Raw genomic sequence first — 15,539 nt, forward strand, 5'->3', positions numbered from 1 at the left:
TATTGCAAATTTAAAGGACACAAAAGGCTTGGGTAGAAAGAAATGGTATCTACCTAAATCTGGTCACTAAATCCTGATTGATCACTTCCTGAAGCAATCTTTAGGCCGAGCTGGCGACTGTTCTCTTGGTCATATCTATTTTTTGTAGCTGTGCATATTTACATACATGCACATATGGCAAGGGAGAGATGACGCGAGTCTCTCCGTGGAGAGCAAGAGTAATAAGGAAATAAGCCAGGTGTCTGAGAAGAGTTTCTGTTAGAGCAGGGCAGATAGCCAGCCAGTGAGCGATATTTCGCACCTGCAAGACTCCTTCAGATAGCAGTCTCAGAAGCAAACCAGTGCCCCCTCTTGAGATGGAACACTCTTTTGCTTTCTATTTGCTTGCCTGCGGCTAGAGTGCACATTTCATTTATCTTGCACCTGATATCCTCCTTGGTGGATGGTCACATAGATTCTTCTAGACTAGCAGCTACTTCTCTGAGGGGTTTGTTGTTGTTTTGAGGTTAAGAGGGAAGAGATCAGTGAAAATTCTCTCTGGGTAAGTGGAGGGTTCTCCGCGATGAGAAAGGGAAGACTTAAAAGCCGAAGGGGAAAGCAGCCTTCCCTGTCCCCCACATCTCGCGTCCCCCCTACTCCACACGCGTGACCTCCTTTGGAGACCCCAGGTGGCACATCAGTATTTGATCAGCTCTGCTCCAACCTGCTGCGGGCGTTCCGCCACACACCACCCAGCTGCTGAAGCCGGCGCCCAGCCCCAAGGGCGGCTTTGGAAGGACCATCTCTGTGCTCGCCCCTTCCTCGGGTTGCTCGTGTTTCGGGGCCCCCAGAGCGCGGCGCCCACCATGCTCGGCTGCCCGCCGCTGGCGCTGCTCTGCGCACTGCCTTGGCTCCTGCAGGCGGAGGTCCCCGGCCACCAGGCAGAGCCCCTCGCCCAGTCTGCAGAGCTGCTCCGGGATTCCCACGACCCTGCCAGGGGCGCCGATTTTGATCGCGTCTACAGCGGGGTGGTGAGCCTCAGCACCGAGAACATCTACTCCTTCAACCACACCAGCCACCCTGGCCAGGTAAGAAGCTCGCTCCCTCGGCTCACTCCAACTTCCGAGATCGCCCAGCCCCCTTGTTAACCTCCGGCTGCACTCGGAAAGGACCTAGGGAGACTTCTGGGACCAGGAATCCCTCTCCCTGCCTCTCTGCTGCGAGGCAATCGCTGCCCTGCCTCAGCCTCGGCACCAGCTTTGGGCACCTCTCGGTTTCACCTCGCTCCCACCCCAATCTGACCGCTGCCATTCCTGGGCTTTGCAGAAGAGACCCGCATCCTCTGCGGATCCTGGCTCAGGCTGGGCCTTTCTCCTGGATGTCTAGGGGGCTATGTTCGCGGGAGGACGGAGGAGGGCGGGGGGGGGGGGTCAAACCTGTTCCTAATCCCTTGTGGACCCTTCTATTTTACGGCACAAGAGGAGGCAGAGGTGTTCAAAACCTAAAATGAAAAGCGTGTGAGAGTGTACAGGTCTCCTACATTCCGATACCGTCGCCACACTGTGTGCTTGTTTTTAAAAACCGAGTTACAGACGTTATAACTGCGATGCTCAGGTGATGTGTGCAAGCTTTGAATATACATAAGGGTGGGAATTTACGTGAAAGTTCTAGATCTGCTTGACAAGAGTTATGGTGAGGCAAGGAGGGAAGAGAATTATTTCAGCGACCATGCCTCTGACTTAGCTGATTATATAATGTAAGACAATGCACATAATTCACATTTTCCTTAAATAAGACACCTTTAGGAGGGCTGGCTGTCCGGTGTATCTCCTTCTGTGTCTTCTTCCGTATAAAAGCGTCATTCCCTGCCCCCTTCCGGACTTGTCAGAACCAGAAGATTGGACTACCTCTCTCCCTATCAGTCTCTGAGTCTCATTCAGTGTTACAATTCAGAAACTCCCCAGCGCCTTTCTGCTGTGTGTATTGAGAAAGTGCCCAAAGCTCCCCATCTCTTATCTGGTACCAAAGCCTATGACATTGTCTCCATGGCATCAGAGTCCTCGCCCTGCCCGATTCCTGTAACCTAAGGTTGTGCCCTGTAGAAAGTGAACTTACTGTGTGCAAAGTCATTCAAGTGTATATCCCACAAAAGGGACTCCTGTCTGCCCCGTGTAGGATGCCCACCTGCCCGCTGATGTGTTACACATAAGACAATGGTTTCCTGGAACTAGATAAGAGTCCTGAAATCCTCAGGGTCTCTGAGGTATAGCACCAGCTTTGTCCTAAATAAAATAGCATTTGCAAAGAGAGTTGTGACAGACTTTGGCGTTTCTTGCAGCTCTGCTGAGAAACAAATGAGGTGTTTTATTTTGTTTTTCTTTCCCTTGTCTTTCCTTGAAGATCTATTTTGCTTGTATTGATCTGGATGTGTATGTATGTGTGTATGTGTATATACCGCATATTTGTGTGGTGCCCACAGAGGCCAGAAGAGGGCGCCAGACCCCCAAGAAACTGATGTTCTAGGCAATTGTGAGCTGCTAAAGGCAAGTGGTGGGAACTGAACTGAGGTCCTCTAGAAGGGCAATATGTGCTCCTATCACCTGAACCCTCTCTCATTGGCTTGCTTGCTGTGATTGAGTCTCATTATGTAGTCCTAACTGGCCTCAAATGTGTCATCATCTGTCTCAGCATCCTCAATGCTGAGATTACAGGCATGCGCATCCCTTCCAGAGGACTAACCACTGTTTTACGTTGCTTGTCTTTCCTCCTTAGTGTTGTGAACATCCCTCTAACCCACACAGGCTGGCTGTCTGTACTTGAGCTTACCTGCTTGATTTTCCTTGGACACTTGAGATATTGAGGCCAGGGGCACAATCATGTTCTGTTTAATATTTCAGAGTGTTATTAATGCTTTCTGCAAAACTAAATGAACAAGTGAATAAAAGCCTAAGGAATAGTAAACATGAAGTCAAATAAAATCAAATACATATTGGAAAAATGTATCATTGTGTCCATTCTATTTTGCATGTGTGCATTAAAGCACTCTTTATGAGACAATGGTGATGGTTTGAAGAATATCTACACACAGTACAATAAAAAGCCAACAACAGTAAGCAAGCCGTGAAATATTTATTAATGTGCTACTACTCCTAGAAAACAAAGCACGAGATAAGTGGTGGGTTAAACCAGCAATGTGCAACACTGAACTAACTCACCAGAGATCATTCACCATCCAGGGCAGGAAGGATTCCCAGGGAGCTGCTCTTTTTTTCCAACTCTGATCTGGCTATCTTCTTGGCCACTCCCTCTCCCCACAGTTTCAAATGCTGGCCACCACTATCTAAATTTTTGTTATTGCTCCACATTGAACAACTTTTACCTCCATTTCAAACTCCAGACTCACTGAGGAGATTAACAGAGGTCTGTTGCCCAGAGGAGGAGTTTGTCATGACTGAGCAGTGTGTTGGTAAGGCAGGACTCCCTCTATTTTGGGGTCATTTCCCACTACCCTTCTCCCATCAAGATTTTAACTTGGAAAAAAAAGTGTTTGTTTGTTTGTTTGAAGGTTTTATCTTTTGTTCTTCTTTTGAAGCCAATCTTGTTTGTCATTCTCTTTGTCTTGAAGGAGGAAGTCTAAAATTTGGGCTTTGGGGAGAGGGTCAGGCAGGAGCCTTTGCTCCAGGCTTTCCCATCAGCCACTGCCTGTCTTTTACCACATGGAATGATGTCACTCCACTATGTCACTCTAGCTGAACTCAGCACCAGGAAAAGTCTGATATGCCTTGAGGCTGGGACTAGTTGACATTAAAAAAAAATCCTGCAAGAATGGCCTGACCAGTTTAAAGCCAAATAAAGGAAACAGTGGTCAAAGGTGCAGGTTCAGCAAGGCAGGATTCATTTCATTCTCTGGAGAGGAAGTGTGCAGAGACTTCTTTAACTGGGAGTTAGGGTTACACTGTGCAAACAGGTGGAGACCCACAGGGCTCAGTCAAACAGGAACTCACCTTGCAGGAAAGTCACTGGGGATAGACTGGCTGGCTCAAGGACACAACACAAGTCTACAAGGAAATGAGAACACCCTGGTGGAGACTGGGAGGGACAATCTCTGTTCCCGCTGGGGCTGTTTCACCAGCAGAAGCCCTTACAGAAAAGTGTAACCAGGGCAGAGCAGGCCCTCTTCTCCGCGGGCTTGCAGGGACAGAATTCCACAGCGGCCTTAGCACTTGAGGCCTGGAAACATTTATCTTCTTATTACCTCTTCCCTCCCCCATTTGACTGTTTTTAAATTGGCATTAGCAACCCTCCTCCCACCCACCCCACCCATCCCCGTTCTGCCATGTACTGTTCAGTCCCCAGTAGCCCCATTCTATTGTCATATCATGTACTCTGTCACTCCTCCTTCCTTAAAATCTCATTTTCTTAGCTGGGTGGTAATAGCACACGCCTTTAATCCCAGCACTCAGAAGAAAGAGGCAGGCTGATCTCTAAATTTTGAGGCCAGTCTGGTCTACAGAGTGAGTTCCAGGACAGGCTCAAAAAGCTACACAGAGAAATTCTGTCTCAAAACAACAACAACAAAATCTCTTTTTCTCTTTTATAGTCCTTTTCTAGTCTTGTGACCTGTATCTACTCCCACATCCACATCAGTACACGCATAAAAATTACAATCTTGGACATACTTATGAAAAGTTACTGCAGTATTTGTCTTTCTGAGTCTGAGTTGTTTACTTAATGAAACAGTTTCCAGAACCACCCATTTTCCTGCAAGTTCCATAATTTCATTTTTCTTTATCCATGAGTAAAATTTCGTTATGTACATGTATCACATGTTCAATAGTCATTCATCTGTTGGTGGGCATATAGTCACATTCTATTTCCTTATTGTGAATAGAGCATCTATGAACACAGATATGTAAGAATCTCTGTCTAGGATATAGAGTTCTTTGGATACATACCCAGGAGCAGTACAGTTGGATCACATGATAGTTGTGTTTGTACTTTTTGGAGCAACCTTCATATTGATCTCCATAGTGGATGCCCACTTGGTACTCACACCCAACAGTAATAAGGGTTCCTCTTTTCTTGTACCCTTTTCATTATGGTTTTTCTTTTTTATTTTTGGTTTTTCAGGTCAGGGTTTCTCTGTGTTGCCCTGACTGTCCTGGAACTCTCTCTGCAGACCAGTGTGGTCTTGAACTCACAGAGATCCTGCTGCCTCTGCCTCCCAGCACTGCATTAGTGTTCTTAACAATAATCATTCTGACACAGGTGAGATGGAATCTCAGCTGTAACAAGTCTTTATCCCGCCAGCTCCCAAACAATGACACAGAGACTTCTTATGAAAGCTATGCCTTAGCTTATACTTGTTTCTAACCAACTCTTATAACTTAAATTAACCCATTTCTATTCATCTGCGTGCTGCCATGTGGCTTGTGGCTTTTACCTCTCCTCCTGCATGTCCTGCTCCCTCTGCCTCTGGCTGGCAACTTTGCCTTTTGTCTTCCTAGAGCTCTCTCTCTGCCCTGAAGTCCCGCCTGTACCTCCTGCCAAGCTACTGGCTGTTTGGCTTTTAATTACACCAATCACAGCGATACATTTTTACATAGTATACAGGAATATACCACAAAGCTCAACCTGTGTTTTAATATTCGTTTCTTTCATGGTTAAGGATGTTGAACAGTTTATTGGCCATTTGTGTTTCTTCTTTTGAGAAGTGTCTATTTGGTTCATTAGCCCATTTATTGACTGGCAGGTGTCATTTTGTATTTAAAAATTTTAAATCTTTATGTATTCTATACACTAACACCTTCTTCCTCAATCTGAAATATGAAAGCCAAATATTTCCTTCTGTTCAATGGCTGCCTGCTCATTCTGATGATAGTTTCCTTTGCTGTATAGAAACTTTAATTTAATGCTATCTAGTTTGTTGATTGTTAAGATTATCCTCTGTTACTGGAGTTCTATTCAAAAAGTTCTTGCCTATGCCTATATCTGTGTTTTCTCTATTTTTCTTGAATAGTTTCAGAATTTGGGGTTTTACACTAAGGATTTTGATTCATTTGAGTTGATTTTTGTGCCAGGTGAGGGATGTGAACATAATTTCATTACTCTGCAGGTAGATATCCACTTTTACCAACACCATTTGTTGACCAGGCTGTCTTTTTTATATATGTTTTTTTAATGCCTTTTCTAAAACTAATGACCGAAAGATGTGTGGGTTCACCTCTGGGTTTTCTATTATGTTCTATTGCTCTCTTTTTGTTTAAGTACTGTGATTTTTGTGTCCCTATGGCTCTATAGTATAATTTGAGATCAGGTATTATGATACCTTCAGTAGTGTTCTTTCTGCATTGGATTGCTTTGGCTATCTGTGGTCTTTGGTTTTGCCATATAACTTTCACAATTTTTTTTCTAATTCTTTAAAGATTGTCTTTGAAACTTTCATGGGGAGTGTATTTAACCTACAGATGACATGTTGGTAATATAGTAATTTTCACAAAGTTAACTCTGTCAATCAAGAAGGTGGACAGAAGCATCTATCTTATGTCTAGTCTCTTCTTCAATTTGTCTTTCAGTTTCTTACTTTTGGGTGAGGGAGAATCTAGAAATACTTTATATTTATTTTTTTGAGAATTTCATATACAAGTACTGCATTTACATCAATTCCAAATCTCCCTTTCTCTCTAGAACTACTCCCTTGTTTACCTCACTCCCCCTCAATTTCACTACTTTTTTTTTTTCCTTTTGGCTTTTCGAGACAGGGTTTCTCTGTGTAACACTTCTAGCTGTCCTGGCACTAGCTGTGTAGACCAGCCTGGCCTTGAACTCACAGAGATTCACCTGCCTCTGCTTCCTGAGTGCTGGGATTAAAGGAGTGCACCACCACCACCAGGCTTACTATTCATTCTTTAATTATTATTGGTGTGTGTGTGTGTGTGTGTGTGTGTGTGTGTGTGTTTGTGTTTAGAGATGACTATGTAGGAATGGATAAACTATGGGGGGACTCATCCCTGGAGAAGACTAATTGTCCTTTTGTCAGCAGAAATTAATTAATTTAGTTTGTCAATTAATTAGTCAATTAATTGTAGTTCGTCATCTATAGGTGGGGCCTTGTGAGAGTTCATCCATCCATGGTGTCACTGTGTTGGGCGTTGGACTTGTTTAGGTGACTATATTTAAAAGACTTCCTAAGTTCAGCTTCTGTGTCACACATAAAGATGCTACCTCATGGCAGACGTCAGGATTCTTTAGCTCTTTTTTTTTTTTTTTTTTTTTTTTTTTTTTTTGGTTTTACGAGACAGGGTTTCTCTGTATTGTTTTGGAGGATGTTGGTCCAGCCCAGCCTTGAACTCACTGAGATCCGCCTGCCTCTGCCTCCCGAGTGCTGGGATTAAAGGCGTGCGCCACCACCGCCCGGCGATTCTTTAGCTCTTACAATCTTTCTGGCTCCTTTTCCTTGATGTTCTCTAACTCTTAGGTACAGGGATTGTGTTGTATATAAATTAGCTAGTGTTGGGCATCTAACATGGTGAGTTGTTTTTTGCACTTTAACCAGTTGTGGCTTTATGTAATGGCCTCCATCTGCTGGAAAAAAAGAAGCTTCTGCTTTGAGGGGTGAGAACTGTACTTATCTATGAGTGTAGGCAACAATATTTATAATGCAGTTAGAAATTATACTTGTTTAGGGAAGTGTCAGTAGTCAGTTCTCCTCTGGGGTCCATGACCAGCCACAGGTAGTTGTGTTTACAGTGCCAGGCATAATTTCTCTCCTATTGAATAGCCCTTAAGTCTAAATTAGATGCTTGGTGATTACCCCAAGGATTAAGTATCACTCTTGTACATTTGGGGACATGTTGTCATGATTGTCATTAGTGTGGCTCATATGCTCTACATCTGGGTAGAACTGTTGAAATTTTTAAAGTGTGGCAGGATGGCTCAACAGCTAACAGTGTTTGCTGCACAAGTCTGATGACCTGACATCAATCCTCAGAGCCCACAGTGGAAGACGAAAGGAGAAAACTGACGCCCAAAAGTTGCCCTCTGACTCTCACACAGATGCCGTGGCACACATGAACCCCACTCACACAATCATCACACGCGCACACACACACATACACACACACATACGCACACACAGACTTTTAAAGGAAAATATTTTTTAAATCCTTAATGTAACTTGGTAAAATTCTTACCTGCCATTATTTCTTAAACCATGCAACATGACAACTCTCTGGCCAGCGTTTGAACTGCATTGGCTCCTATAAGTAATGTAGAGAGAATTGAAAGAATACATATGGATATGCATGAGCTGTAGGAAATGGTGCACAGGGCTCAGGCATCTGCAGAATGTGGTCCCTGGGGTCCCTGGAACAAGCACTAGGATCCTAACACACAGCAGCAACACACACTAAAGGTGACATGGAAGAGTTAAAAACTTGGATGTGGTAGCCAGGTCATGCTGGTTCATTGTGTCCTGAGGCCAGGAAACCTCCTTTGCTCTCCTCACACAGTCTCCCTCTAAACTTCTCCTGCTTGTTGGAGGGAGGAATATCTCATTAACAGATTATCTAGGTGGACGGTCGGGCCTGCAGCAGCACACACCACTGGCAGATCTGGTGTCTGGTAAGGGCCTGTTTCCTAGCTTGCAGGTAGGCACTCTCTTGCTGTATCTACAAAGAGACAAGAGTGCAGAGAGAGGGGCAAGGTCTCAAGGTCTTTTCTTATGAAGGCACGGATCTTATCCTGTGACCCAGTTATTTCCCCAAAGTTTCATTTCAGACATCATTTGGAAAATTAGGCTTCAACCTGTGAAGCATTGGGGTGAGGTGTGATACACCATAGAAATCACCTCCTGCTTTTTTCTCTTTCACTGTGAAAATGACGTCAGTGGGTCATAAAGGTGCTGAGGGGCGGGCATCACTTCACTGTGGAGCTGATATTATGGAGGGCACAGCCTGATCACACGTTGAATGGGTTGTACAATGAGTTCTGTACGTTTGTGGTATTACCTAGAGACATGTAGATGGTGTGACATTTCAAAGACCAGATAAAAATAATATTAAATGTTTTGCTGATTTGTGTGTGTGTGTGTTTAAATGGGATTATTTTTAGATATTTAAGATTGAACTCACTGGGCAGTGGTGGTGTGTACCTTTAATGCCAGCACTTGGAAGGCAGAGTAAGGCTGATCTCTGTGAGTTCAAGGCCAGTCTGGTCTATAGAGCTAATGCCAGGACAGTCAAGGCTACATAAATCACCCTGTCTCAAACCTCTCCTGCCCCCCCAATTGAATTGATTTTATAAAATGTATTTCACTTACCTGACTTTGCCTTTTCAACCTAGCTACTAGAAGATTTTTAAACACGAATATAATTAATCTTCTACTTTTTTTTTGGACGTCACAGAAGTTCTGTTTTAGAGAAACCCTACATCCTGCGTACAGATCAGTTGGAGGTAGCCAAGCTTTAAAAGGTCATGATAGGTAAGCAGAAAGAAGGGGAAGGCACTTTGGACACAGACAAGTAGCCTGATTTCTTTTCTGACAAGACTCGTCATCGTGAGCTGTAGGCTTATAATGGACAGTTTCTTGTTGGCTGTTTGGTTAACTTAAGCTGCTGCTTACAAAGAAAACATGAGACAAATGCTTCATTCTTCTTTTGCCAAATCCAAAATATTGCATTGTTCACTAGCATCCCACAACGACACACAGTTATCAGTTATTGATTTAAACATAGTTGATGAATTTGGGGTCACTGTTGCTTTTATTTTTATTTATGGGGAAAAAAATCACCCATCATTGGGGAATGAAGGCCAATTGGAGCTACTTTCTAAATTGTTCTGACAGGTCTTTTTTTGTTTGTTTGTTTGTTGTTTTGATTTTTAAAAAGTTGTCTCATGTATCCCAGACTGGCCTTGAAACCACTATGTAGCCAAGAGTAACTTTGCACTGATTTTCCTTCCTCTACCTCCCAAGTGCTGGGATTACAAGTATGTGCCACCACACCCGGCTAATCTCTTGCTCACTTTCAAGAAACTTACTTTTGTTCTTAACCTGCCATCACGAATGGGCTCAGGCAGGCCAGGTTAGTCAGAGTTAGAAATAGTTTTCAGAGATCACAGTACAAGAACTAGAATCCCTTACTGCCAGTGGTCAGTAACTAGTTTTCCAAGCCCTCCCAGTAGATCTAAGGAATGCACCGTATCATGAACCAGTATCATTGCTTCCAATTCAGATTGGGAAATCCGAGGTTTTATTTGCTCTCATTGATATTCTGTCTACAACCCCTTTCTTTCAGACTCCAATTTCCAGTTCTCAACAGGAGAAACTTGGCTACACATTCACTATCTCCCACAGTGAAAAAGTATCCGTTTTAATTAGTGATGTTAGTATCACCACAGACCATTCAACTACTAGGAATAGTCTGATTTGTTTGTGTAGCTCCTGTAAACAACACATGCTGCATCGCACTGCCCAGCTGCTGTGCTTAAGGTAACAGGGCAAGTTCTTTTGCTGAAGTGGTACTACTAATATATTAGTCTCTTTTGTTTCACTGTATTTCTGAACTTTAAGAACTGATTCTCTTTTAAGATTTTTTTATCTGCAAAATATGTGACAGTGGAGGTCTGCTTGTTAGGTTTCAATCTTGGGGGAAATGGCTGAGATGCCTATTTAACATATCCAAGTAGATGCTGCTGGCCAGGTTCTCCCAGCATCCCTCAGTCCCTATTTGGTACAGGTCCTCTCCCCTAAAGTTCTCCAGCCCAGGGGCTGGGCTGCCCTTGCCTATACAGCCCAACCATTTTGGTTACCTGGTCCCTTTGTCTACTCTCTATTGAGCCTCCTAGCTGTTGCACCTGGCTCGCCTCTCTCCCCGCTCCCCTCCCCTCAGCTCTCTCCACTCAGGATTCTCCCAGATGTCCCAGCCTCTGGCTGTGCTCTCCATTTTATCTACAATGAATCTTCTCCTCCCTCATACCTAGGAGCAGTCATGCCCTCCTTTATATTTCTTTTTTTCATTCACTGCCTTCTGTTTCTGTCCTCTGTGCACTGTTTCCCTCTTCTTTTTCTTTATTGGCAACCATGTATGGCCTTTCATAAAGTTTTATTTTTTAATTAAAAATTTATGTTGATAATTTCATGCGTAAGTACTGTATTTACATCCTCTCCATCCCCCTCTCCAAGTCCCACCATGCCTCCCCAGTCCTTTTCAATTTCATGACCTCTTCTTCTTTAATTATTATTATAATATGAGCTTAGGGCTGACCACTGGGTATGAGATAACTTGCCAGGAGAAAACCGATTCTCCTCAGTCAGTGGCCGTCAGCTGCCTGTGTGTAGCTTGTAGGGGTGGGGGGTGGGGGGCTTGTCAGACTTCCTCCATTCATGTTGGCTTATCAACTGGTATTGCCATTGTGCTGGTTTTGGGATTTCACTGGTCTTTAAGGAATCACCAAAAAAAAATCCCATTACCAGTTATTATTGAGATTATCTTTGAGTCTCAACCTCCAGGCAAGCTACCAAGTCCCAAGTACAACTCTCTGTGGACCCCTTAGCATGGTGAGCCTCAATTTTGAATTTGCACTTAAAGGGGCAAGCGCTTTCTTTTCCCCACGAGAATCTGGAAGTGGGACTAGTGCAGCTAATCCTCCCTGTGACAGCTGAGGCAAGTGTTCCCCAACTACTTCAGATCCACAGTTTTACCCAGTAAGCAATGGGTTATGGAATTCTCAGAATCCTTTTCATATATAAAGCTTTATTAATGGTCTCTGAAATACGATAATCTCATTTTCTCTAGGAGATACTAAGGCTCTCACTGTGTTTTTGTGCATCTTCTAAACATTGAACCGCGCAAATATTTTTACTTACACCTCAGGACAATAAACAACTAAAAAACGATCAGTATTGGGGAAAATGTGGAGAGTTTGGGAAATGTGTTTTTATAAGCCCTTTCACTACCTTCCAAACACTCTCTTTGTTTTGTAATTTAAAAAATGTCAAGTTGACTGTTTTCTGACATTCCCCCAATTTTGAAAGCTTCCTATAGGTCTCTCTGCTGCTGCTTAGAAGGGGTTGGCTTCCAACCGCGTCTCCCCGTGTCCTGCTGTGTGCACTGTGAGTGGCTTCCGATCCCTTTGTCCCTTCTTGCTATCATTCCTGCTGAGCAGCACGTCGGTAGGCTTGCTATGGTGTGGGTTTGTTTGGGGTCGTTCTTTGTTTTATTTTCACTGTTGTAATGGTCTCTTCTGAGAGGGCATTTTAAACATCTGAAACAATATGCAAAGATTCCCCACCTTTGCCCCACTGTGGTCAGCTGGCTACTTTCAGTATCTTTTCTATGTCCTTGCTTGCTGTAGACTTCAGTCTAAAAGACCTGAAGGGAGACCTTGAAATATCTTTGCTGCTGGAAGATGCCAGCATTTTTGTCTCCTTTTCAAACAGAACTGATGCTAATATTATTACGGGTTGCCATGCAGCATCCCAGAGTATGTTAGCTGACTCTTCTTGCATTGTTTAACTGTGGGCCTAACAGAAGTTCCATGTCAACACAGCAGGACCATGGTGCAGTGGTGGCTCCAAGGCATAGCTAATGAGCTATCTAGTGAGGGTGTCTGGAAAGGAAAGAATCAAACCTATCATGAAGCTACCAGAACAGAACGCGGAATCAGAGCCATCTATTTCACCAGAGTTATAAAAACATTTTAATAAGCATTGTATTTTTTCCTTGCCTATTTTGAAAATGGAAAATTTTAAAGCGTTTCTTAAGAATTAGTTGGCTATTAGAGGTGAGAGGGAGGCCCAATGGGAATAAATTTTGCACTGGTGTGATGGCTCAACAGGTAAAGTCTCTTGTGTCAAACAAGAGAAACTGTGCTCTGTTTTGGTGACCCACATGATAGAAGGGGAGAATCCATTCCCCAAAGTGACCCCTGGCCTCCATGAGCTCACTACAGCCCATGCCTGCCCCAACCCCCAAATAAACAAAAAAAATGTAATTAGAAATGTAAAGATATTACTTCATATCTGGAGAAGTAAAAGTTAGCAGCGGTATTATGCAGCAGATGTATGCTATATTTTAAATGTTAACCGGCCTCTAGCAGCACATAAATGCAATCTCAACCTTGAAAGGCAAAAGCAGGAGAATTTCTGCAGGTTCAAAACTTGCCTCAACTACACATCGTGTTCTAGCCCAGCCAGGGATACATAACCAGACCCTGTCTCAAAAACCGGAGCAAACAACAAGCTATTAGTGGCAAAATGAACAAGATAATTATTTGCTGAAGTGATTCCTTACTTCGGGTTTTTATTCCTTCAACCCATTTGAGCGATAACAGCAGACAAAGAAACTGGTTCTATTAGGAGGAAGGGACACGGACATTCTGATCTTGTAGTACAAGGCTGACTGTTTGACAGGCGCGAAACAGCAGTGTCGGTGGCTAATTTTGCACGTGTGTGTGAAGAATGCTGAAAGCAAGCTGTCTTTGCTGATAAGAGAGCTATAGCAATTCACTTCCGCATCCCAGCCACTGAACTGGACGTTCCTTTCTCTTTAGAAGACCAAAAAGGTTTTTGGCAGCCAATGCTCCAACTCCCATTTTAAAGAAGTCTCTTTTGTACCCCACTCTTAACAGTCAGCCTCAAGGCTGGTCAGAAGTGACCCATGCGCTGATGAGACACAGCCACCGCGCGTGGTGATGATCTCCTATGGTTTGGGAATATTCCGAGTGTTTAGATAAAACACTCTGTCTAAAAATGGTGGCAAATGAGATAATCTAGCATTGTCAAGTGAATAAAGCCCTCTCTGGCTACCTGGGAACTTGCGGTCAGTACCCTGGGCCTGCAAGAATGAAACCGGAAGACGGAACACGTGCATTCTTCCTGCTTTGTTTCTCACTGACATCTACCCTCGTTTCCACCACTGCTAATAGCTTGCATCCATGTGTTGCACGAGCGATGTTCCAGTATTGCTACGTCGCTGCGCTTGTTATCCACTGAAGTCAATAACTCACATCAGCGTCCCCTCCATCAGTCCTCACACTTTCATGGGCGTGAAGAAACGTTGTGTTCCACTGCTATGGTATTATACAGGATTCTTTTATCCTCCAAGAATCCCCTCTGTCCTGACAATTCTATCTCTCTTTTCTTCCCTCAAACTCCTGGAATACTGGCTTATTTTTCCCCAAATATCTGTAAAATTTGACAGTCTCAGTACATCATGTTTAAAGAAGGTCCAAACACATCACCTCAAAATACGCTTCTTTGGCATGCTGGTCCTTTCCATTCAGAGGCCTTGAGAAACAGCAGGTGAAAGACCACCTGGTCCCTGAACCCTCCTCATTCTATTTCTTAAAATCAGGAGATGAAACCCCATGGGAAATATACCTTCCTCGTACTAAGAGAATAGTGACTTTATCCTCAGGGGTGACAAGGTGAGGCAGAAGAATTTTGTACAAACATTCTTAGGCAAACCCTTACCTTCCTATCTGCTACTCTGTTGAAGCAACTACCCAGACCCAAGTCTTTACTCCATCACTGGTTCAGTTTACTTTATTCACCTAATTCAATATCTACTCACTCAGCTGTGTGTCTTCAGAACCTCACGTGTTTATGGGGTCTTCCACGTGACTCAAAATGCAATTAACTTTGTGTGGTTTTCTACTATTAATCCATACATGTCAATTTAATTCTTGAACCCATTCAGGACTACAAAATGTCAGAGATAGACTTTGGCATCTACAGTGGTAGCCATGCAACATATAGGTTTTCAGACTCCCCTCTTTCATTTAGCAGCATGCATTGAATGAAGGTTTCCCCATATATTTCTTGGCTTTCTAGTGCTAAACAATACTCTGTTATCTAGATAAACTACAGTCCACTTATCTGTGATTTCATTGAAGGGCATATTGGTTGCTCCCAATTTGGGCCAATTACGAACAAAGCAATTGTAAATGTTTGTGAAGATGTAAATGTTCAGCTAGATTTGTTCCACTTTTGTTGTTGCTATTGCTTGCAGACAGGGTTTTTCTGTGTAGCCCTGGATGCCCTTGAACTGACTCTATAAACCAGGCTGGCCTTGAACTTGGAGATCCACCAGCCTTTGCCTCCTGAGTGCTGGGCACTGCTGTCACCTGGCCAGCTCACTTTGTTAAATACATGGTGTCTGAGCTGGATCAGACAGACTATATTTGACTTTGAAAACTGTCAACATCGTCTTCGGAAGTGACCATCTTGTGCTCCCGCCCGCCAGTGATAGACAAGTGCCCCCGATGCTCCACACCGTCAGGACATTTGTGGCCAGGATTTGAAGTCCGGTCCTTCCCGCAGACGTGCAGTGCCATCAGAGACGTGCAGCGCCACCAGAGATGTGCAGTGCCACCACGGACGTGCAGTGCCACCATGGACATGCAGTGCCACCATGGACGTGCAGTGCCACCACAGAATGCAGTGCCACCACAGAATGCAGTGCCACCACAGAATGCAGTGCCACCAGAGACGTGCAGTGCCACCACGGACGTGCAGTGCCACCACGGATGTGCAGCGCCACCACAGATGTGCAGCGCCA

General features: G+C 44.0%; 1 protein-coding gene across 4 annotated transcripts in view; it reads left to right on the top strand.

Moving 5' to 3' along the window:
* Positions 1–248: 248 nt before the first annotated feature.
* The window catches only part of Sidt1 (SID1 transmembrane family member 1), an 83,269-nt gene continuing 67,978 nt past the window's right edge, over positions 249–15,539 (top strand). For 2 of the 4 annotated variants that reach the window (XM_040750790.1, XM_040750791.1), the window contains exon 1: positions 249–1,067. In XM_040750790.1, coding sequence (XP_040606724.1) covers positions 846–1,067 — 222 coding nt within the window. In that variant the 5' untranslated portion in view covers positions 249–845. The remainder of the gene's footprint in view (positions 1,068–15,539) is intronic. The other 2 variants (XM_005074750.4, XM_005074751.4) reach the window with 1 other exon arrangement.

This window comes from Mesocricetus auratus, unplaced genomic scaffold (assembly GCF_017639785.1).
Source record: "Mesocricetus auratus isolate SY011 unplaced genomic scaffold, BCM_Maur_2.0 Super-Scaffold_100008, whole genome shotgun sequence".
Lineage (NCBI taxonomy): Eukaryota > Metazoa > Chordata > Mammalia > Rodentia > Cricetidae > Mesocricetus > Mesocricetus auratus.